The sequence below is a fragment of the Centroberyx affinis genome, unplaced genomic scaffold (assembly GCF_046629955.1).
Source record: "Centroberyx affinis isolate AG114_WGS23_722 - 3 ecotype Tasmania unplaced genomic scaffold, CSIRO-AGI_Caff_v1 ptg003552l_1, whole genome shotgun sequence".
Lineage (NCBI taxonomy): Eukaryota > Metazoa > Chordata > Actinopteri > Beryciformes > Berycidae > Centroberyx > Centroberyx affinis.
The window spans coordinates 13488-37002 of NW_027281487.1; the positions used below are offsets into that span (position 1 = coordinate 13488).

At 39.9% G+C, this 23515-nt stretch overlaps 1 protein-coding gene across 3 annotated transcripts in view; it reads left to right on the forward strand.

Moving 5' to 3' along the window:
- The first annotated feature begins 5242 nt into the window (after positions 1-5242).
- The window catches only part of LOC139661555 (mitogen-activated protein kinase kinase kinase kinase 5-like), a 48405-nt gene continuing 30132 nt past the window's right edge, over positions 5243-23515 (forward strand). For all 3 annotated transcript variants that reach the window (XM_071540027.1, XM_071540028.1, XM_071540029.1), the window contains exon 1: positions 5243-5642. In XM_071540027.1, the coding sequence (XP_071396128.1) occupies positions 5535-5642 (108 nt within the window). In that variant the 5' untranslated portion in view covers positions 5243-5534. The remainder of the gene's footprint in view (positions 5643-23515) is intronic.

Genomic DNA, 23515 nt, shown 5'->3' on the forward strand with positions numbered 1-23515 from the left:
GATCGGAACGGAAGGAAAGAGAATTAGGCGGACCGAAGAGAGTACGGACTAGTTTGGATATTAAATCCAACACTGGGAGCTCAGTAAAAGTGCTTGGGAAGTGCTACACAAAATATATAGTTTGCAAACGTAAATATAGATAGCGGTATACCTCTAAATATCTACTCATTACATTGAATAATTGATAAAAAGGTCACTTCCGCTTTTCTCGGTAGGATGCACCCAGTTCTATTGGTTCCTAGCACGTTTTGGTTCCTAGCAAGCTGGGGTGAAGATGAATTGCTCTATCGCCCTCTTCTGTTCAAAATAAGAACGACAAACAATATACAGTATGGAGACTCATCTGATTCTTGTAGACCTTCAGAAACACGTAAACCCAGCGACACCAAAACTCTCACAGGTGAGGAAAGAGAGTGATTTGCTTTAATAACTTCAAGCTATAAAGTGGCCTAGTTTTGCTACTTTCCAGTAGCCATATTCAGGTGTTTATGCATACTCGTGTTTTTGTCTACTTTTGTCTGCTCCATCATTGACAAAAATTCAAACTGCTGCCTGCACCCGTGAGCTGAGTTGGAGCGAGGTATTGTCGAGCAGCATTTCACACAGTCTCACGAAACATTGCATCATCCCACCACCAATTATAATACTGTCATGCTTTATTGATCCCTGTAGGGTATTTCTCTTTTCACTTGCCTCCCTGCAGGGAGGTCAGAGCGCAGCGTCAGCTACAGAGCAGCAGCTCTGCAGCTGGGAGGGTTCAGTGTCTTGCTCATGGACACTTCAGCAGGACGGAGGGTTGCTGACAGCTGGGTGAACCTGGGTCCTACGGCTGAAGGACGGTCTCTCTAACCACTAGGCCATCCTGCCAGCCTAAACTGGCCCTAAATGTGAGGTAGCACAACCATAATTGGGGGAAAAATGTACATCATTAAGTTTGTACCTGATATTTTACTCTCAAGTATTACCTAATCTAATCTAATTTAACCTAATCTAATCTAATCTAATCTAACCCAATCTAATTTTATCTAATCTAACCCAATCTAATCTAATCTAACCTAACCTAACCTAACATAATCTAATCTAATCTAACCTAATATAATCTAATCTAACCCAATCTAATCTAACCAAACCTAATCTAACCAAATCTAATCTAATCTAACCCAATCCAATCTAACCTAACCCAATCTAATTTAATGTAATCTAATCTGATCTAACCCAATCTAATCTAATCTAATCTAACCTGACCTAATTTAACCTAATCTAATCTAATCTAACCTAACCTAATTTAACCTAATCTAATCCAATCTAATCTAATCTAATCTAATCTAATCTAATCTAACCTAATCTGATCTAACCTAACCTAACCTAACCTAACCTAACCTAATCTAATCTAATCTAATCTAACCCAATCTAATCTAATCTAATCTAACCTAATCTAATCTGATCTAACCTAACCTAACCTAATCTAATCTAACCCAATCTAATCTAACCTAACCTAATTTAACCTAATCTAATCTAATCTAATCTAACCCAATCTAATCTATCCTAACCTAATCTAATCTCATCCAATCTAACCTAACCTAACCTAACGTAATCTAATCTAATGTAACCCAATCTAATCTAACCTAATCTAATATAATATAATCTAACCCAATCTAATCTAATCTAACCTAACCTAACTTAATCCAATCTAATTTAATGTAATCTAACCTAACCTAACATAACAACATAACATAGCATAATATAACATAACATAGCGTAGCGTAACGTAACGTAACGTAACGTAACGTAACGTAACGTAACAAAACGCAACGTAACGTAACAAAACGTAACGTAACAAAACACAACGTAACGTAACGTAACAAAACGCAACGCAACGTAACGTAACGTAACGTAACGTAACGTAACAAAACGCAACGCAACGTAACGTAACGTAACAAAACGCAATGTAACGTAACGTAACGTAACGTAACGTAACATAACGTAACAAAACACAACGTAACGTAACGTAACAAAACGCAACGTAACGTAACGTAACAAAACATAATGTATATACTGACATAACATGACATAATGTAACGCAACATAACATAACATAACATAACATGACATGACATGACATGACATACTGTATATCCTGACATAACGTAACGAAACGAAACCTGACGTAACGAAACCTGACGTAACCTAACTCTAAAGTAACCTAACCTAACATAACACAACATATATCCTGACGTGACGTGACGTGACGTGACGTGACGTGACGTGACGTGACGTGACGTGACGTGACGTGACGTGACGTGACACAAAATAACACAACACAACACCACATCGCTCTACTTATTGAGCGGTTCAGGCCGATTGGAGTCCGTCTTTATTTTACAGCCTCATCAGCCATTCTCACATTTAGCTTGAGGCAGTTATTTGTGGTGAACTGGCCTGTGCTATGTGTCTCTCACATGTGGGTGTCTTCGAACCACATGGTAGACCTGAGACTGTGGGCTGCCAGCTTTCAGAGAGCCGGGTGTCTGAAGAAGGGGGATAAACATCAAGTAAGATGTCAGATAAACATATGGTGTGAGTGAGATGGTAAACATCCTCTCTTCTTTCAATTAACTCACAGCCTATATTATTTTAGTTTTTACAATGAGATTAGGCATGTATAAGATATGCATGTGAATTGATATTTTTTATTTTGTATCATTATCTTTCTATTTTATTTTATATATATATATCTTTTTTTTCCCCTCTCTTTTAGGTAAGGTTTTTAGATAAGCCCGTAGTGGGTTTCTACCTCACCTGCACATGAAACCTTATTTTGATTTTACTTTTTCTTTGTAAGTTTTTTCTTTTAAAAAAAAAGTGCAAATAAACTTAAACTTAAACTTAAAATCCGCTGCTGATCGTCCCCTAAATCTTTATCTTAATCTTTGTCACACACAGTGGGTCTGTTTGGCAGTGGGTGGATCATGGCTCGCCACACTGCCGGGTTAGAGCTCCATATATCTGCATATCTGCTGTTTTTATCTGTTTTTGTTTCCCTTGTTAAAGGAATAGTTCACCCAAAAATGAAAATTCTGTCATCATCTCCTCCCCCTCATGCCAGGTGAAACACAGGTGAAGTTTGTCCATATAACACACAGGGAGGCTGCAGCACAACTCCATAGCAGCCTTCTCCAAAACAACTGGAGTCAGTGGGGACCAGTTCTTCAGAGTTCCAAAAAGACCTACAGTATATTTACACCATAATTTAATGCAAATCTGAACTACAGCTGATTGATTTGCAACAAATAATGGTGTATAGGTCTTTCTATTCACAGTGTGATTGTTTGGCTGTTTTTGTTTTGGAGCTCTAAAGAACAGGTCCCCATTGACTTCAGTTGTTTTGGAGAAGGCTGCTACCAAGTTGTGCTGGCAGCCTCCCTGTGTGTTATATGGACTAACAAATTTCACCTGTGTTTCATTTGGCATGAGGGGGAGGAGATGATGACAGAACTTTCATTTTTGGGTGAACTAGATGAAACTTGAAGGATCTCCATGGTGGAAATAGGTCGTCGTAGCAGCAAAAGTAATGGGATTCAGCAGTGGAAAAATGACAAGTAGAATATAAGCACATAAATAGAATATAAAATAAGCAATTAAAAGTAGTAAAAAATTAAAATAAAATAAACAGAATGTAAACAGTTGTGGCATTACATAAGCTTGTACTGGTGTCAATTTATATGAACTAGTCTGTATTGGTTGGAAGTAGGGGAACATACAGTTGTTACTAGCAGATGTGATTGGTTACTCAAATATGGATTACGTATTAACATATCATAACGGAAGATAAAAGAAATATCAGTATGTATACAGTATGAAATAGGGAACCATTCTGAAAATATACTTAATATACAGTATGTTTGTTGTCTTCTGTGAAGCACTTTGTGACAAACCTGTTTGTTAAAAGTCTATAAATAAACTTGACATATTCAAACTAAATACACTCACAGTGCTGTAAGGCGTTTGGGATGATGTAATCCACCCAATAGCATATGAATAGCAGCATGTATTAAAATCAGTGAAAGTTTTGATGACAGTGTGTGTTCACCCTGCAGGCCTTACACATATCTTACATCTATTAGTAAAAATTAAGTGGCTTTAAACACAACAAACAGCTGATGTCTGAGCCTAGAGGCCAGATGCATATTTGATAAAGTACTTTTTAATATTGCAAAGTACTGATCAATTTTTTACCTCATGTAAAATAAAGGAACTTTTTCTAGAGACCTGCAGCAAAGAATCAACACTTTGCAACAGTGGGTTTTTCCTGCACTTTCCAGCAACATAAAATACATTTTTTCAGTCCTGCAGGGGCTTATTTTTTTATTTTTATTTTTTTTACTTTTTAATATTTTACGGTACGTTACAGACGCTGGAAATGCTTCTGAACAGGAAGCTGAAAGGGAGCTCCAAGCACGAGTGATTCTTCTTGCAGAGCTGCAACACACACACACACACACACACACACACACACACACACATTCACACAAACACACACACACACACACACACACACACACATATTTCTGTAGGTGCAAACCTGAGACTGAAACCTACACTGAAAACCCCAAACAGCACAACTGCAATTAATCAGCTACAAACCACACGTAGACACCCATACATCCCCTCCACGTACACACACACACACACACACACACACACACACACACAGGTTGGTATTGCTATACTTGTGAGGACTCTGACTACATTAATCCCCTAATCCCTAACCCTAACCTTAACTCTTACCCCAACCTGAAGCTAATCCTAATCTTAACCCTCCTCACCCTCAGTTAGCCTGTTGAAAAAGTGAGGACCGGCAAAACGTCCTCACTTTGGAGGAGTTTTATAATCTTTCTATTGTGAGGACATTTTTGGTCCTCACAAGGATAGAAACACAGAAACACAAGAACAAATCTCAACAAATCGCAAACTTCAAAAAACTGGAGAAACTTAAAACCTCTCCTATTCTTTCTCTCTGTCGGGTTCCTTTTATCTCTCTATCTATCTATCTCTCTTTCTCTCTCTCTCTCTCTCTCTCACACACACAGACACACACACAACAGGAAATAAAATTGGATTATGCAAATGAGCTGTAAAAAAAAAAAAAAAACGTTTGAGAAAGAACAGAGGAAGGTGTGAGGAAGGGAGGGAGGGAGGGAGGGTCGATCGCAGGGTGAGAAACAGAAACAGGAAGGTGTGTGTGAGTGTGTGTGTGTGTGAAAGACAAGACAGCGAGTCAGACTCAGAGACAAAGAGAGAGAAAGAGTCCCTGCTTCTTTCTTTCCTCGGCGTTTGTCAAGTGGAGGCAGGAGGTGAAGACCTTGTGAGAGCGAGGGAGTCCAGGCAGTTCTGCTGCCTATGTAGAAGCCACTGTGTGAGTGAGTGTGTGTGTGTGAGAGAGAGAGAGAGAGAGAGAGAGAGAGAGAGAGAGAGAGAGAGAGAGAGCGAGAGAGTGACATGACCAAGGAGCAGGACTACTAGTACAAGTCAAGATGGATTTCCAACACAGAGCGGCTCTGGACATTTCCACCAGGAACCCTCAGGACGACTTTGAGATCCTGCTGAGAGTTGGAGGAGGAACCTACGGAGACGTCTACAAGGTCTGATCCATCAGTTTATTTATCTATTTACCAGTTATCTGAGCTTGAGTCTGATCTCTCCACAGTAAAAGAAAAAGAAAACTCCATCCCAACAAGCGATTTAAGCTTGTAAAGAGTCTAAAAATCATACTTTTCTTGAAACATTTGAAGAATCTTGCAAACCAGGAAGGTCCATTTGACTCGTTTCAGTGTAGATCAGCTTGAGATGAGAGACAACTTCTTGGAACAGGTGCAGTGAGGAGGAGGCGTTTTATTTTAGTTATGAAAAATACAGATTTATAGCTCCATAGAAGACTAGAGTACTCGTTAAGAAGGAGTTTTTTTTGCAGCATCTGTTTTTTGTTTTTTTTTACGTTGAGAACAAGTCAACCGTGTCTCACATCTGCCTCCACCTGCTCAGTTATCTGTGTGATCTCTGGCTGATAGATTTCAGTGTTTTTCAGAGCCGGGCAAGTGGTTTCGTGCTCGTTCGGTTCTCACCGAATACTAAATCGGGAATTTCCTGATGATTCTGAAAGGAAACGTAGTTGTGATTGAGTCTGGTTTTGTTGGTTCAGTGCAGGCTCAAAATCGGGTGCAGGTCCCAGGTCTGCTGGAGGAAGTGGGTTTAGAAGAAGTGAAAGTATTCTTGCTCATATCCGTTACATGTGTATGGTGATCATACATGACATTAAACTGAACTCAACTGTATACGGAAATCAAAGTATCTTGCAAATCTTCCATTAGAGTGCTGATTGCATGTTTTTATTTGTCTACTCCATTTCACCCACTGAGTATTTTTTATGGTGTGTGACTCTGAACCAACACTAGGAAGGACTCACAACCCATAGCTTTAAATTCAACTTGGCTCACCATAAACTGAATGCAAAATTGACTCAGATGTTTGTCTATGTTTTGTTCAGCTGTGATCTATTTAACTTTGGCCCTTGATGCTTTTGAGTGAATTTTCTCTTTGCCCTTACCTCCCATGTGATTTTGATTGTATTCTTGTTTATGTAGATCGATGTATGTTGCTTCCTTTATGTTTGTCTCGATGGTGTTTTCTTGTCCGGGTCTCTCCTGAAAAACACACTTTTAATTTCAGCACATAAACATCATGCAGAGAGGATTTAAAGGTTTTCAATCAGTGACCAAATTAACGTTCATGAAAGACTGGGTTTTGACCGGGTGTGTCTGTGTGTCTGGATGTTGACTGAGCCCGGGTTTGAAAACGAGGTCAGCAATGGCAGAAGTTGAGATTGAGGTATCTCATGTCCACACACACACACACACACACACACACACACACACGCGTCAGTCAGTTAGTTACCTTGTGGCCTGATGCTCAGCAGGATGTTTTATTGGAGCAGTAACATCCTTGTTCCTGCTGCCAATAACCACAATACAGCACAACACTGAGTGGCTAATCGCTTTCCTGCAACATTTACAACATTTTTATAATACCATCAAACATTAAACAAACATACAAGCTTGGGGTTAATATTTTTATTTTGGCCCTCCACCAACAGAAAGTTCCCCCCCCCCCCCGTTGCTAAGCAACAACATCCTCGTTTGCTTCATTCCGTTCACACAGTTCTCACAGGTGGAGTGATGCTGCTCGAGTTGGAAGGTAAAAGTTTGTATTTTGTGGTTATAAGTGCTCGTCTGGTCTGAATGCGTCACGTCCAATCACAGAGCGCGGTTGGAAACAAAGGTTGCATATTGCACAATGAGTTCTGCTCCATGCTGCCAGTGTTTTCAGGCTGTTAGTCAACTGTTCCACTACAGAGCAGCAGCATTCTCACCCTCATGTGCTTCTCTATCTATTTGAAGTTGAATTGGAGTTTTCTGAGTATCTGCTCACAGTATTAGATACATGGACCGATACAGAGAGCTGCACTCCTTTTATATTGGTTTGTAAGTGCTGGCAATCTAGGAATGAAAGCTCAATCTACTGCTGCACTCACTGCAAGTTGCTTTGGTTAAGAGCATCAGCTATATGCATAAAATGTAATGTCATATTTTACTTTGCTGTTTGTAGTGGACTATCAGGAGTCAGCAGATCCTTCATCTGATTCAAAGACCTAAGCTGTCTTCACACAGGCAGCCTAAATCCCATTTTTCTGCATATTCGACATCCAAGTCAGATATTTTTTTTTAAGTCTGAACACTCAAAAAAGACTCGGAATCTGATCGTTTCAGATTGGATTTAAAACACATTCGTAGGTGTTTTGAAATGCGATTCAAATCACATCTCTGAAAATGCAAATCGGCCTGACTGCTCAGATCAAGTGGGTTTTTTTTTTCAATCACTCCCCATGCAACATGTAGGCTATCTGATGTCACATGTTGAAGCAATAAAAACAATAATAATAATAATAATAATAATACAAATAATAATAACCTTTACTCATATGGCACAGGGGTGGAGGGGCAGGATTGTTCAAAGATCTGTGATGTTTTATGGGTTGGAGTTTATATTTACGCCTCCTGGTGCAGCACGCGGTCACCATGAAATTATTTTCCAGGAAGTAAAAGTAATGGGAGTTCACTTCATGGGGACTTAAACACAGAGGTGTAGGTCTGCTGCCCCTTTGCATTCATCAGAGACACTGAACTGAATACATGTGGGCATCCACGAGGTGGAACAGTGTGGATCCTCTGGTACTTTCCAGAAGGCTAGTCGAGTGACAATAATAACCCTGTAAGGAGGAATAGTTAACATGGAGTTTATCACCTTGAGACAGAGGAGGATTATGTGAGTCAGACTTTTGCACTAGCTGGTAGTTGTTTTTTAAGTTTATTTAACAGGGGCCATGCACAACACAACCGTTGGGCCAGAGTTAGCTGTATAGCTAATTTACATCTACAGTCCCTGGGCAGGAAGAGATTAAAAAACAATACAGTACAATACAAACAATACAATACAAACAATTAAAAACAATACAATTAGCAATGTTTACAAACAGTACATCACCTATAAAACAACATCATACAAAATATACATTACAGTCTCCATGTTGGAAAACAGTTGGTTCCATACAAGGGTTTAGATCAGTGATCACATGATTGATTTGTCTTGAGCCATGTTTTAAGTGTTGTTTTAAAAATACTGAAGCTTGTGCATTCTCTGATCTGGGTGGGAATTGAGTTCCATTTACCTGCTGCTCTGACTGAAAATGCTGATTATCCTACAGAAAGTTTTCCTAAATCTAGCCGAGCAGTCACCTCTGTCATTCTGCAGGCATTGTCCCTGCAGAATGACACAAATTGTTTAAGTGGTGGTGGCGCAAGATCATGAATTAATTTATACATCATGTGGCTGTTTTTGATGTGGATCATCCAGGAATTGAAGCTTACATTCTTCCATTGCACTCGGTGTCAGGCATTCTGGGTGAGAGCGTCATCTAAATGCCTGAAATACTGTATAAATGGTGATGAAATTCATGGTGGTGCAATTCAACATAATATCAATTTATTGGGCAGCAGTGGAGAAATCAAACAATGGAGGCCTAGGAGTATCTGTTGGAATGTAATACAGTAGCACACTGTGTATGTGTGTGATAAACCAAACCTGCCTTTACTGATCTTTACTGTAAATCGATGGGACACTGTGAGGTTTGACAAGTCTGTTTTTAATCCATTTAGAGAACCATCTGCCTACACTTTAACCACTCTCTACACAGGCTGGATCTATGTCACGAGATTAGCTCTTGTATGTAAGGCTTGTTATACTGTGCTGTAGTGTAGGCTACTGTAGCATACTGAACAATACTTACTGTATCGTGCCATATACAATAAAAAACTTTATAATAGTAATACATTTTATAGCTTCTTTCTTAAGTGTTACAAAGTGCTTCACAAAACAAGTACAAAATAGCCTACAGCAGTAAAACAATAAAAACATAAAGAAGGATCAGAAAACATAATAAAAAGGAAAATATATAAAAGAGGACATAAAAACAACAGTAGCCTACAGTAGTGGGATTTTAGATGAAGTAGCACTCTGACGGCCATACTGGAGGTCTTCAGCTCCTGGTCATGTGAACAGCTGATTGTGTTTCAAAACGGACAAATTTGCACCTCAACAGAAGTCAATACACATGATTAATATCTGTGCTGTTTTTGACTGTGAACTGATCATTTCATCACTGATCCATCTGATTGATTTATTGTTTAGATAATGTCAGCTTAGCTAGCTAACCATAGTATCTGGTCAGCTAACCATCACTGTCTTGTTAACACATCTGATTAGCACACTAGCTAACGTAGCTAGTAGCAGCTAGCGTTAGCTTGTTCACATTAACATCAGTGTGTTTGCTGGCTAGCTAGCTAGCTAACAGTTTGTTCGGGTTAACTGAGCTGACTCTTCTCAAGCTACAACTCAGAGTGTTTTGGAGTAGAGACTAGGGCTAAAGACAAGACAGTTTACTGTGTCATGGTAACCAAATCCACCTCATCACACTATTCACTTTTACTGAGAACGTTAATGAACGGACAACAATCTTTGTCAGGTATCTGTCTTTTTCTAGCCTGGTTGTTATATATTTAGACTTAATTTGCACACAGCCGATTCTCCACTGGACCTCAATGATGGCTCCAGATGTGGTTGCTAGGAGATTGGTGAAGCAAAGCCTCTATATTTAACACACTTTCCTACCTATTGTCTTGTACCATACTATTATTTATTATACTGCAATCTGCTCTACTGTAGTGTAGGCTACCACACTACATTTACATGTACCTATTCAGCCAGTGTTCTACTCTTCTCTATAGGCTACTACTAAAACACAATACTTTCTGTATTGTACAGTACAAGACTTACTGTAGCCTACTTTCCTCTGGAGCTTCACTTTATGCCTGAGTGTGATGAGACCTGGCTGGCTCAGGCTTGGTAGGGCTGAATGTCAACTCATTTCTTGGTTTTTGCATTGGGCTTAGTTAAAAAAAATATTGATGACAAAAACATAGTCATGTATTATCAGCAGTTTTGGCCTACAGTAAGTTGTAGTTCACCAGAACTACCTGGCCCAGGCTCTGTTCATCTTTTTTGGACATTGTGTAAAGTTTTTCAGATTGTATAGGTTGTATCAGGAAAACTTTAAATAGTCCAAGTCAAGCTGTACTTTCATGTAACATGCTTATCTCTAACTGCACCACACTGAAGTACAGTGAACCGTACTGTGTGTGTGTGTGTGTGTGTGTGTGTGTGTGTGTGTGTGTGTGTGTGTGAGACTGATGCAAAGCAGGGAGGCTGGGGAGCAGAGCACACTTCCTCTAAACAGGCCGGCAGCAGACCCTGCTGTTTTCACACAGACCCAGAGAGAGATTTGCATAATGGTCCCCCCTATCACACACACACACACACACACAGCCACGTACACAGACACACACACACACAGCCACGTACACAGACACACACACACACACACACACAGCCATGTACACAAACACACACACACGTAGGCTACAGCTCTACATTCACACACATTAGGCTAAGTCTGCCTAGACTTATCGCACACAGAGGTTAATCTGCAAATGCAGCACTTCTAACCGACAGTGGAGGGGAGAAAATAGGCCTTTTTCTGTGTATGTGTGTGTGCATGTGTGTGTGTGTGTGTGTGTGTGTGTGTTTGATGACTGTGATAAAGGTGACCCGGCTTTCACAGAGCAGACTTCATTTTTACCAGAATGGCTGTGACAGTGCAGCAGCAGGAAGCAGAAGTGTGAGGTGAAGTCAGAAGGAGCAGGACAGGACAGGTGAGGAGGGAGGGAGGGGAGGGGAGGGGAGGGGCAGCGGAGACGAAAATAAACCCACAGTAGATACAGTAAATACCTCCTGGTCCTGTTTTCTGACTGGTTAGGAGGACCTGGAGAAGGAGAGGACGCTGATGTCACTGCAGTCAGAGAAAAGTCTCATCGTGGTAAACCATGAGATCTGTGCCTTTTTTTTTATTTTTTATTTAGTCTCCATCTTTGTCCCTCAGCCTCACTGTGGTGTTTCTGCTCTGCTCTACCCACAGATCACCTGTCAATCAAACAGTGTGGGCGGAGCTTGGGTTTTCTGTTGCTGCAGCTTGAGTTTCTCTTCTCTCTGTCTGTTCAGCCATGGTGGCTGAACAGACAGAGACCGGATCAGTTCACAAAACCGGAAACGTAAAACGCATCACTTCCTGTGCGGCAGAGGATTTTAATATGTTGGATCACCATTGTGTTTTATCAATAGCTGATAGAGGGTCGCACATTGATGAATTAAAGCAATTAAGCAAATGCACATGACAGAAAAAGAGAGAAACAAAAAAACACTGGAAGTATCGAGTGAAGTATCCGCACTCCACGGTTAAGTTTATTTTAGTTTTAGTTTAGTTTTATTCGACAATTCCAAAGCAAAGATGCACGAAATGTGACATGTATCCCATCAGCCTCTCTGCCTCCTGTGACATCAGTGTCCTCTCCTCCTGTCTCGCTCCTAGCCTCCAGTCTGCCTGCCTCTGTCTCTGTCTCTGCTGAACGACAGCTGGTTCTACCTGCTGGACGACAACACAGACAGTGAAGGGAGGATACAGTCAGAGGACAAATATTCTTTTGAATCTGTATCTAGTCGAGTCGAGTTGAGTCCAATTTACCCAGCAGGTGCTTTTATCAAAACAGGTTCATCAGCTGAGAGATTCCTTGTACATTGTATTTGGCGAATAAAAGTTTCTGATTCTGATTCTCTCACTGAGCAATGCAGGATATACAGTATATACAAACACAGCTCAAATGAAGGAAGTGTTCTGAGACATGAAACTCCCACCATGTGAAAAAATACATGTCTACTCTGATAAAATGATTGATAACACAAACATTAATCAAATTATGCAGCTTATCGATGAATAGTTGGCAGCTTATGTCCTTGGTTGACAGAAAACACTTTTATAGACTATATAGTGTGGCAATGAACTTTTCAAATATCTACAGATATATACAGTAGATATACAGTATATGACAGATATTGTATAACGTGTGTCAACTAATCACTGATGTGGAATGATTTGATTATTTTCCTTTTGGTATAAAAATGTCTTCTCTTATGGGTTGAAAAGGACCAGAGAGTATACAAAAAGTGTCAGTGGTTCAATGTTATTGACACTGTAAACAGAGACAGATTGAATAATATTGATTATACCTGTCATTTTTACTGAGGACAGTTATATTTTCATTTCTCTGAATGTTACATTGGAAGCAGAGGGATGTTAGATGATAAATGTAGTGTATGGTCTTCCACTTCAGCATATATTTCTGTTACACGACTTTAGAAATCCTGAACGCAGCGCTGCTAACACCTCAAAACTACAATTTGTATTTGTTTAATTTTACACTTGTCATGGCCCTTTATGTACTGAATGCTGTACGTTTCATTCAACACCCTAATGTCAATCATAAAAGGCTTTTTTTTAAAGCTCTTAAAGCGTTGACTCCTGAAGGCTTTCTGATGACTGAGTGTGTTGATGTGGCAAGATCTTTTAAAAAAAAAAGAGAGATTTTGGCTGAAAGTAGTGACAGATTAGTCATGTGAAAGTCATCTAGGTCAAACAGTACTTGGCAAATACTTTTTTATGATTTTTTTATTGGCCTTCTTAGGTGCCAAACAGGTGAAATATGATAATATAAGAGTTTCAAAAGGTTTAAACAACCACAGGAAAGTTTCGAAAGTCAATTTAGGGATTTTTTCCTGCTGTTACCAACCTACGTGTGTCACTGTAAAATAATTATTTAGTCATTTCTGTTGGATCCTCCAGGTGTGGATCAGCGCCTGTGAAAGGTCACAGGTGTCTGAACCCTGACCTGCTCGCTCACTGTGAGACCAAATGTACAGTAAACCCCACCCACCTGGTGCTCCACCCACCTGGTGCTCCACCCACCTGGTGCTCCACCCACCTGGCGCTCCAAGTCAGTCAACCCCTGAATTTCCTTGCCTCTTCTTCGTTAATTTGTATTCCAGCTTCAGTTATTTTTTCAATTAGTTCATCTGTGGACAAGCCCGACATTTTCGCTGTCTCAGGTGCCATTTCATGTCCGGGAACGCAATGGGGGATGAACCCGGAACACAGTGACCCCTGCTGGTCTTTCGAAGTAATCACATGAGGGTGATAGCCTCTTGGCATTTGAATAGAACAACCATATCGTGATCCTACAACATTGTTTTTTAAAACGATTCAATTATCATTTGCATAATAACAATGCAATGTAAAGACTAGCTGAAATCACTAAAATGCACATCCAGCTAAGTTATTAATGAAGCTCATAAAATTATCCCCAGGCCACACAGACCAAGAATTGAATGGAAATTTACCAGTAGCCTATTTTTACAAGCTTAAGGTACAGGCAAATGATGCAGCAAATCAGTGATCACAAAATCTTGATTTAAATACAGAGTTATTAATTAGAGAGTTATTGAAATAAAAGTACAATTATGTACCCTTTGCTGTCAGCAATGATTTTGTACCTTTAAAATGAAACAAAGGTCCACAGTTATCACCTTAAGGACCATTTCCGTACCTTACAGGGTGCTTTTCTGACAAATGTATCTTTGGGTATACAGAAATGATACCCCTATTTCTCTGTGTGTAAAACAAACACAAAGGACTATTTGCTGCTACCATTTGACCAGTGTCATGAGTCTGGTGTCAGTCATGAGTCTGGTTTCAAGAAAACATTTTTGACGAATTGGACTTGTCTGGGTCTCTCGCTCAATATTGGATGATGACTCAACGTTTTTCCTTCCCCTCTAAAAAATATTAAAAAAGCGTTAATTTTACTGATGTTTGGATTATTTTCTCTACAGCATGACAAACAATGTGAGGGATTTAACCTGTAGAAACCTCTGTATATAATGGTCCTCCAACTTCTATGCATTGATTAGTCATAATCCTCTGTATTGATTGGTTGAAAATTGAAGGGTTTAGTACAGAACTTCTGCAGATGGATCTACGTCCTTATTAAGCATTATTTTCACAGTTGAAAAAAAAAAAGACACAAACACTGTTTATTTCCTGTTTTGGTTTTGGTCTTCAACAGGACTTGGTTTGGTCTGGTCTCAGTCTTGACTTGGTCTGCATTTGTGTGTGTGTGCGAATCGGGTGTATGTGTGTGTGTGTGTGTGTGTGTTTGTGTGGGTGTGTGTGGGCGAATGGGTGTGTGTGTGTGTGTGTGTATGGTTGTGGGGGCAGCAGCCTAGTGAAGGATGAACCCGGCAAAACACAGTTTAATCCGATTTTTATTTGTACTTAACAAAATATATTGTAGAGGGTACAATCAAATTCAATGTGGTTCGATTTGGTTCTGGTCTTGAACAGGACTCGATTTGCTCCGGTCTCTCCGGTCTTGACTTGGCCCCCGCCTCCTTTTGGTCTTGGAGCTGACTCGGACTCGGTTCAGTGGGTCTTGCCTGCAGCTCTGCATGTGATCATGTCAGGATCCTCCCTCCTCTTACAGTAAGAGCCTGACTCCTCAGCTGATGCGTGGTGGGTTGTGAATCGGGGCTGCGATTCAGGACTGAACACGGCGTCAGTCTGGTTTCAGCCTCTCAGAAGCTGCAGCAGGTGTGTGTGCAGCCTCCGCTACGAAATGAAGAAGTGAGATCAATGAGCAGTGGGCTACTAACCCTGCAGGATCTGCCTGCAGAGCAAGAGAGTCAACTATGTCAAGCTTCTGCTGAAACAGTGTGGTTTGTGTGTGAGAGTTTGTGCATGTGTGCGCGTGTGTGTGTGTGTGTGTGTGTGTGTGTGTGTGTGTGTGTGTGTGTGTGTGTGTTTTAGGGTGCAAAGTGCTTGAATTTTGGCTCGGGTTGATTCATCTTTGACCAAAAAAAAGAGGAAGAGAGAAAATATCTGATGCCAAAAACGATACACAAATGTCAGCCAAATACCAGCTTATCACTGGCATTTGTGTGTGTGTGTGTGTGCGTGTGGGCGAATGGTGTGTGTGTGTGTGTGTGTGTGTGTGTGTGTGTGTGTGTGTGTGGTTGTGGGGGCAGGAGCGTAGTGAAGGATGAACACGGTTTAATCAGCTTTTTATCTGTGAAATAGAGTCGTGCTCAACAAAACATATTACAGAGGGTAAAATCAAATTAAAACACGAGTTACATGAAACTTATATGAACATTTGAATGCATTTAACACACAATGGGAAAGCGGCCTATAATGTCTAAAATGCTTTCCTTTGAATCATCGCATAATAACTCAAGTCAGTCAGTCAGTCGGGTCTTCTCTCTGACGCTTCACAGCTCCTCCTGCAGACTCAAACACTTTCCTATGACCTTTCACATTCACAGATCACTTCTCAGTCATTTCCTATATAAATTGCTCTGACAGACGAGCTGACGGAAGCAGACAGGAGGCCGCTTCTTAGTTTCCCTTCACCGGCTTCCTTGTTTCTGTCGAGGTGGGTCAGGCCCGATGTGACCAGGTTTGAAGTCTTAGTTTGGTCATTTTGTCTTCAGCACAAAAGGTTTCTCCTTTAAGGGTTTCGGAAATGGTTTGTGTGTGTGTGTGTGTGTGTGTGTGTGTGTGTGTGTGTGTGTGTATGGCTGAAACACATTTGGCCTCGCCTCGCCTGCAGAAGGTCAGGCTCGTCTTCTCGTCTTCTCGCGTCACTCTGGAAGCCGCAGATCTTCCACAACAACATTTCCATCGCTTACGTGTGTGTTTACTAGTTTACAGATTGTTTGCGGGGGGAGGGGGGGGTCCTTTCCTTTCCTTTCAGTGACCTCTCTGATGTCACACACACACACACACACACACACCCTCCCCTCTAGACTGCTCTCTTGATTGAATGGAGTTTCCGTTGTTATTGTAGCCGTCATTCCTTACTCTTATAAAACCCGCTGAGTGTTTTTGTTTGTCTGCTCTGTACTGCAGTGCAGATGCAGAATGACTGGACCTGCTGTGAAAAGCCCTGTGTGTCTCTCCCAGCTCTCCCCTGGCCTCAGCTTTTCATAGAAATGTGTTGCAATTACTGTAACGCCATGTAATCTGCTACTGACTAAGCATGAGTATGAGTGTAGTATGACTGCACTCGTTCAGAGATATATCAGGGTGTGATTAAAGTGTTGTTGAACGTAACCATTAGCGAACGTTTCCACGCGACACACGGGTAAAAAAAAAAACGACACCTCCGAGTCATACTGTCGTCCTCTGGTCCTTCCATGGTGAAGGGAACAAAATCTTCACGTTATTCTTCACAAAATTTCAGAGTTTGCGCTCGTTTCTCAACACTGTGTGAGACTGTGTTGCCTAAAACACTCAGGAACACAGTATATTTGCCTGCCTGCTTCCATATCATTCATTGTCCACAGCACATATAATCTTCATTTCAGAGCTGATTTCCTCGAAATTTTGTGAAATTATGTGTTGCATAAAACACTCTAGACCAGTGGTTCTCAACGTGGAGTCCGGGGACCACCAGGGGTCCTTGAAGGGGTTCCAGGGGGTCCCCAGCAAAATTGATGAATTGTTAAACTTCACTGTTATTTCATTTAGAAGAAGTGAACACAATTAGAGAATGTAGAAGAATGACTGTTTTGATCATAGTTTCTCTGTTATCTCTCTACCTACAGTACAGATAGTGATGGAATTCTGGACAAAATCATATCTGACAATAAAAATATTCTCACATTTGGGTCTGAGAGACAAAATCTCATCAAATGGGGGTGCGTGGTTCTAATGTGGACTAAGTTAGGGTCCTTGATGTGAAAAAGGTTGAGAATCACTGCTCTAGACGAACATTTTTGTGTTAGTGAAGCCCAGTAGAGCCTGTAGAGTAAAGGAGACTTTAAAGTGATGTGTAACTCTGGTAGTATCTTGGGTTGTGTCTCTTCCTCCATGATAAAACTCCAAAATCAGTGATTCTGTGATCTGTTGCTCCGGTAGAGGAGACTGGAGAATTGCATGTTTTTTTTTTCTCTCTCCATTCACTGCCGTTGTATGGAGGAACAGTCTGAACATCACACATCACACTGAACATCACTGAACAAGTAAATCGCTTTCTTTATGTGGGAGAATTGACCCACACTGTTTAAATACACTCAAAAACAGGTAAAGAATTAGGTCAAAAACAGTAAAACATGATTATGGCTTGTCAGAAAATTCAGAAAGATGAAATATGAGAACATATGATATATATACACTATATTTAACAACTGTTTAATAAACATATTTCCTTTCTCACAAACTGTGGTATTTTGATAATTCTGTTTAATTAACGTAATGCAAAGATTTTCAATTTCCCTAAATAGGCCTATATATTTTTTGTATTTTGTAAAAGTAAGCTCAGTTACAGTTTTACTGTAGATATTAGGGACGATCTGCTTATCTCACGGTACAATTCGAGACGCGATATGAGCTTCACGATTCGATAAGACCACGATACGATGTGATCAATAAAAGTTCAGTGACAACAAAGTCTGACTGTGCAGAATTCTGTTTATTTCTGAGACTCAAATCTTTCTAGCGATGCCATTGGCTGCTAGAATGTAAACAACAATTTAAAAATGTCATTACAAAGTGACAATAATATAATTTGGATGGAGAGCTTGTGAAACTGTGATGGTCAAGAGTCTCATTAGTGATTACTACAGCAGAATAACATGGAGCTGACATCACAATTCATTTTTCTGCCTAACGATATGTGTTGTCACGGTTTTTTGTATTACGATATATTGAATTTCGATACATCATCCCATCCCTAGTAGATATGATTTTACCTTTTTTGTCAAAATAATCCCCTCACTTTTTCATTACTCTCCACATGATGAGCACAGTGTGTCTGTTTTCTGCAGAAGTATTTCCTGCACTGCACACACTGTGCTGGTTTTCCTGTCCTGGCATCTTTTCAACTACTGTATATTGTCCTCTGTCTCTGAAACCTCTTTCTCTATTTCAATATCACAGTTGAAAGTCTGTGATGGGACTTCTTGGACTGTCAGTCTTTTGGAGCTAATTTTTTAGCATCTATGTCTGACAAAGTCTATGGGAAACCTCCTTTTTACCCCCACAGGGCAATCAGAACCACTCATAAAAACAATATACATCAAAGACATGTTTTTATTTTGGGTCTGTGCAACTCTCTTTGTACAGGAAAGTATTCGGGTCAAAATTACCTGTAACATCATATTATTTGTATAAAAAAGTCTGCACAGACTTCCCACAACACATCAGTGTGTCCACACTTTGCATGTAAGTTCATGACCCTAAATTAGGAAAAGTCAAACAATTGCAGGGAGAAAAAAAGAGGGTAACCAGTAGTTCAGACAGCTCAAAAGTGAAAATGGGTCAAATTGACCCGCAACATAATAGGAGGGTTAAAAACAATTCAGCAGCATGACTAGTTTTTTTTATATATTGTCAGAACCTGCTTTGTCGGCGTTCCTTTATGTGCTAGAAGTGTGATTTTCAGACTGTTCCTCCATTGAATGGAGAGAGAGAAAAAACACAATTCTCCAGTCTCCTCTACCAGAGCAACAGATCACACAATCACTGATATTGGGGTTTTATCATGGAGGAAGAGACACAACCCAAGATACTACCAAAGTTCAACAGACCTTTAAAGTCTCCTTTACTCTACAGGCTCTACTGGGCTTCACTGACACAGAAATGTGCTGTAGACCTATTCGTCTAGAGTGTTTTATGCAACACATAATTTCACAAAATTTCGAGAAATCAGCTCTGAAATGAAGATTATTATGTGCTGTGGACACGAATGATATGGAGGCTGATAATAAAGCAGGCAGGCAAATATACTGTGTTCCTGAGTGTTTTATGGAACAGTCTCACACAATGTTGTGAAACAAGCGCAAGCTCTGAAATTTTGTGGAGAAAAATAACGTGAAGATTTTGTTCCTTCACCATGGAAGGACTAGAGGACGACAGTATGACTCGGACACGCTGTTTTCACCTGTGTGTCATGTGGAAACGTTCACTAATGGTTACGTTTAGGCGAGTAAGGGGCGAGGTGTTTGATGTGTGGGCTGTGTGCTCCATACAGAGGTGTGACCAAGTCAACTATGCTCGAGTCCCAAGTCAGTCTCAGTCTTAGTGAGGCACAAGTCTCAAGTCAAGTCCCAAGTCTACATGTAGAACACCAAGTCAAGTCCATGACATTAATGTCAAGTCCCAAGTCTAAATGTAGAACAGCAAGTCAAGTCAGAACAAATCAAGAGTCCAGTATCAATTTAATATCTTAAAGAAAACTAAATATCTAGGACTTTTCAATGCAATATGGTTTTAATAGGATAAAAACTTGGTAAGAGCATCATGAGTTTGATTTCTATAATCAGTTTCAACTTCAATAAATTCAATCATGTGTTGTGCACTGACCGACTTGTTAAGTTATTTTATCTTGTCTCTTATCTTATCTAGTCCTATCTTGATTTATCAAGCTTATTTTAGGATTATTTTACTGAAATCATCTTACTTACTGGTTTCAACAAATTTGACTTTTTTTTCCAGGAGAATGTAACTTGTTTTAGGACATTTACTTGGTAAAAGTGAAATTGTCTTGGAGAAAGTTTCTGCCTTCAAGATTTTATTCATTGTTTTATGATGATTTCTTGATTGAAGTCATTTTGGCATGAATCAAGTGAAATGTATTGAAACCAGCAAGATTATCTGCCAGTGCAGTGAGATAATTTGACAAAAAATATCATGAAAGAAGCTGATAGGTCTGGAAACAAGATAAAATCACTGGACAGCTTGTCATTTTTTTGCAGTGTGTGTTCTGTTTTATTGCATTTCTGTTTGCCTATATATTGGAAAAAGCTCAAAATGAAATGTATAAAAAAAAGTTTAGGCAAGTAAAACAACTTTGGTGATGATTATGCTAAGGGTCAGGCAACTAAATCTGTGGTTAAGGGCTGCATGCCATGTGAATGCAATATCCTGGGTTAGAATCCGACCCAGGAACTTCACTGCATGTCATCCACCTGTCTGTCCTGCCTCTCTCTACTTTGATCCGTCCAAAAACGGCAATAGAATTAGTTTAAAAACAACAACAACTTTGGTTAAGGTTTGGCAACTAAAAGAATTTGGTTAGAGTCACGTTTTGGTCATGATTAAAAGAGAAAAACGTAACTGTCTGTAAATTAAAAACTTCACTTCACAGTAGAAAACTGATTTGCATGCGTTGGATATTGAACCCGGGTCATCGCCCATCCGCACTCCCCCCCCACTCCGTCCTCCGTCTTTCCACTGCGCCATTTCAACGTCAAACTCCTTCCTGTGTCTCGTCGTGTCTCCTCCACCTCATGGGGAAACATATTGTGTCCGTTTCCGTGCACGGAGCGTCTTATTTTCATATTAAGACATCGTGCTCATTTGAAAAATGAAATTCCGGGGACAACGGGGCGATCTGGGTTTAAAAGATAACTTTAAATGTAAAAAAAAAAACGCAGTACGCTGTCTAACTTCATACAGTCAAAATGTAGTTAGATGTACTGTAGCTCAGTGGGTGGAGCGTGGGGTCAGCGCTTCAGTTTCCACTGCTCCACCCAGGCCGACAGTGTATGCAGTCATGGTACAGTGAGGCGTAAGTGTCCGTCCAATGGCATGTGTCGTGTTTAAAAAAAACAAAACCCTTCTTGAGGAGTTTCCGCTGTCACGGCCTACTCTTCAGCCACTGAGTACAGTTACATTATGACTGTATCTGTTCTATTTCAGGGGCGACTGCATGTGAATGGGTGTTTCTTCTAAACACAATGAGCTGTGAGTCTGGAACGTTTGCATACATACAACTGCAGTGTAGTCATCCTTTTTATGAGGCGCATGTTTTGGTCTTGTCCTCGTCTACAAGGTTCAAACACCTTGCTGAGGCTTTAAACATGTTGTTGACACCGTGTGCAGAAATTGACATTTTTGGAGGGTTACCAGGTCATCAAACAGTGGTGGAAGAAGTACTCAGATCTTTTACTGAAGTAAAAGTAGCAATACAACAATGTAAAGATACTCCATTACAAGTATAAGTCCTGCATGCAAAATCTTACTTAAGTAAAAGTACATAAGTATTGGCAGCAAAATGTACTTAGAGTATCAAAGTAAACATACTCATTATGCAAACTGTCCCCATTTAGAGAGTTATATTTTTCATAAATTATTGGAATATTAATACTGATTTATTGACATACATGTACATGTAAGCAGCATTTTAAAGTTGTCAACGTGAAGCTAATCTTAACAATTTAGCTATACTTTTGGGTAGTCTAATCTATAACAATGCTATTTTATAGTTATTTTATAAAGATGATCAAATGTTTTAAATATAAAATATTGATCTAAAAAGTAACTAGTAACTAAATGAGTACAAAAATGAGTCCTTAATGTACATTGTATTACACTGTACCTGTTAAATGAATAAATACATTTCTGAAAAAAAAAGAATGCCCTTTTTACTCATAAGACTTTATTCTTAATTTACCCGCCTGGTTAAAGTGGGAATAATTTTAAAAAATTATTTTGTCTCCATCTTTGTTGCTAAGCGCTGCGACCGAACCTGTAACTGATGCTGAAGTGTGTGAGGAGGTGTGTGAGGGGATTTAAGATTTTTATGTTTTTTTAAAAATGTAAAATCTGCACCATGGTGATTGTTGCCGAGTACTCTTGTTGATTAGTACACAGACAGAAAAAAAAAAAAAAGTTGACGATTAGCAATACAACATAAGATGCTCCACACCTGTTACCATGGAAACGGCTGACGTCCTGAGTTCCCAGTGCTGCTCTAGAGCTTTTACTTTTACTCGCCAAGCTGCAAACCCACAAAAAACACGTCACAGTTTCTGCCTCACTTCTCCTTTTAAAGATAATTTTTTGGGGCATTTTGCCTTTATTAGACAGATCCAAGTAGAGAGAGACAGGGAAGACTGGGAGGGAGAGGGGGATGACATGTGACAAAGACATGTGACGGATTTGAACCCAGGACATCAAATGTGTTTACATGGTACGCACCTTAGAGCTGAACCACCTGAACCCCCCCCCCCCCCCCCCTCACCTCTCCTTTAAATGGAGGCAAAATAACAAATTCAAATTTCAAAGATATAACGATTTCTGACAAAAGCCCGGTCCCTTCATGATCCAGCTAGTCTGTACTGTACTGTACCTGGACTATAATGTTACCTGTCCACCACTGCTGTTGTTGGTCTCCAGATGTGTGTGTGTGTGTGTGTGTGTGTGTGTGTGTAAGTGTAACTGTAACCCTGTTTTGATAAGGAGATCAAGTTTGGCTTTAGCTCTGCTCAGTAAGGAGTTCTCTTTGTATTGCCTTCATCTTTCACTCTTGGTCTTTTGAATTGAAGGTGATTTTAATAATACCTTTTCTGCAATCTGTGACAGATTGTCCGCAGTTTGTCATGAAGCCGCTCTCTTTGCCAAATCTCCCTTGAAAAATAAATGTTTAATTTCAATGGCACTTTGTAAATGCTTAAATAAAGGCATACTATAAATAAACCTGCACACTGAAGAAGGCGCTAGCCAAAACATCTGTGCATGATTTCCCTTCTGCATTTATAAAAATACAAAAAATGAGAACATGAAAGGTCTTGGGAAACGTTTTTCTTTTCGTAGTGCGAACCATTTTCTCGACATTTTCTCATTCATTTTCTCTTTTCATTTTGAATGCTATAAATATAATAAAATACCATGTAGGGTATTGAATGTAAGATGTTTTTATTTTAACTCTGAGTGTGTGTGGTGTTTATAGAGACTGTTTATAGACAGTGTGAATGGGAACAGAAGTAACACCATCTTCTGCTATCACACTTTTAAAGGTCAGTGTGTGTGTGTGTGTGTGTGTGTGTGTGTGTGTGTGCTTTTTGTGGGGGTGTGAAAGTGTGTTTTCATACTTGTATTTGTGTCTTAAATTCCAAA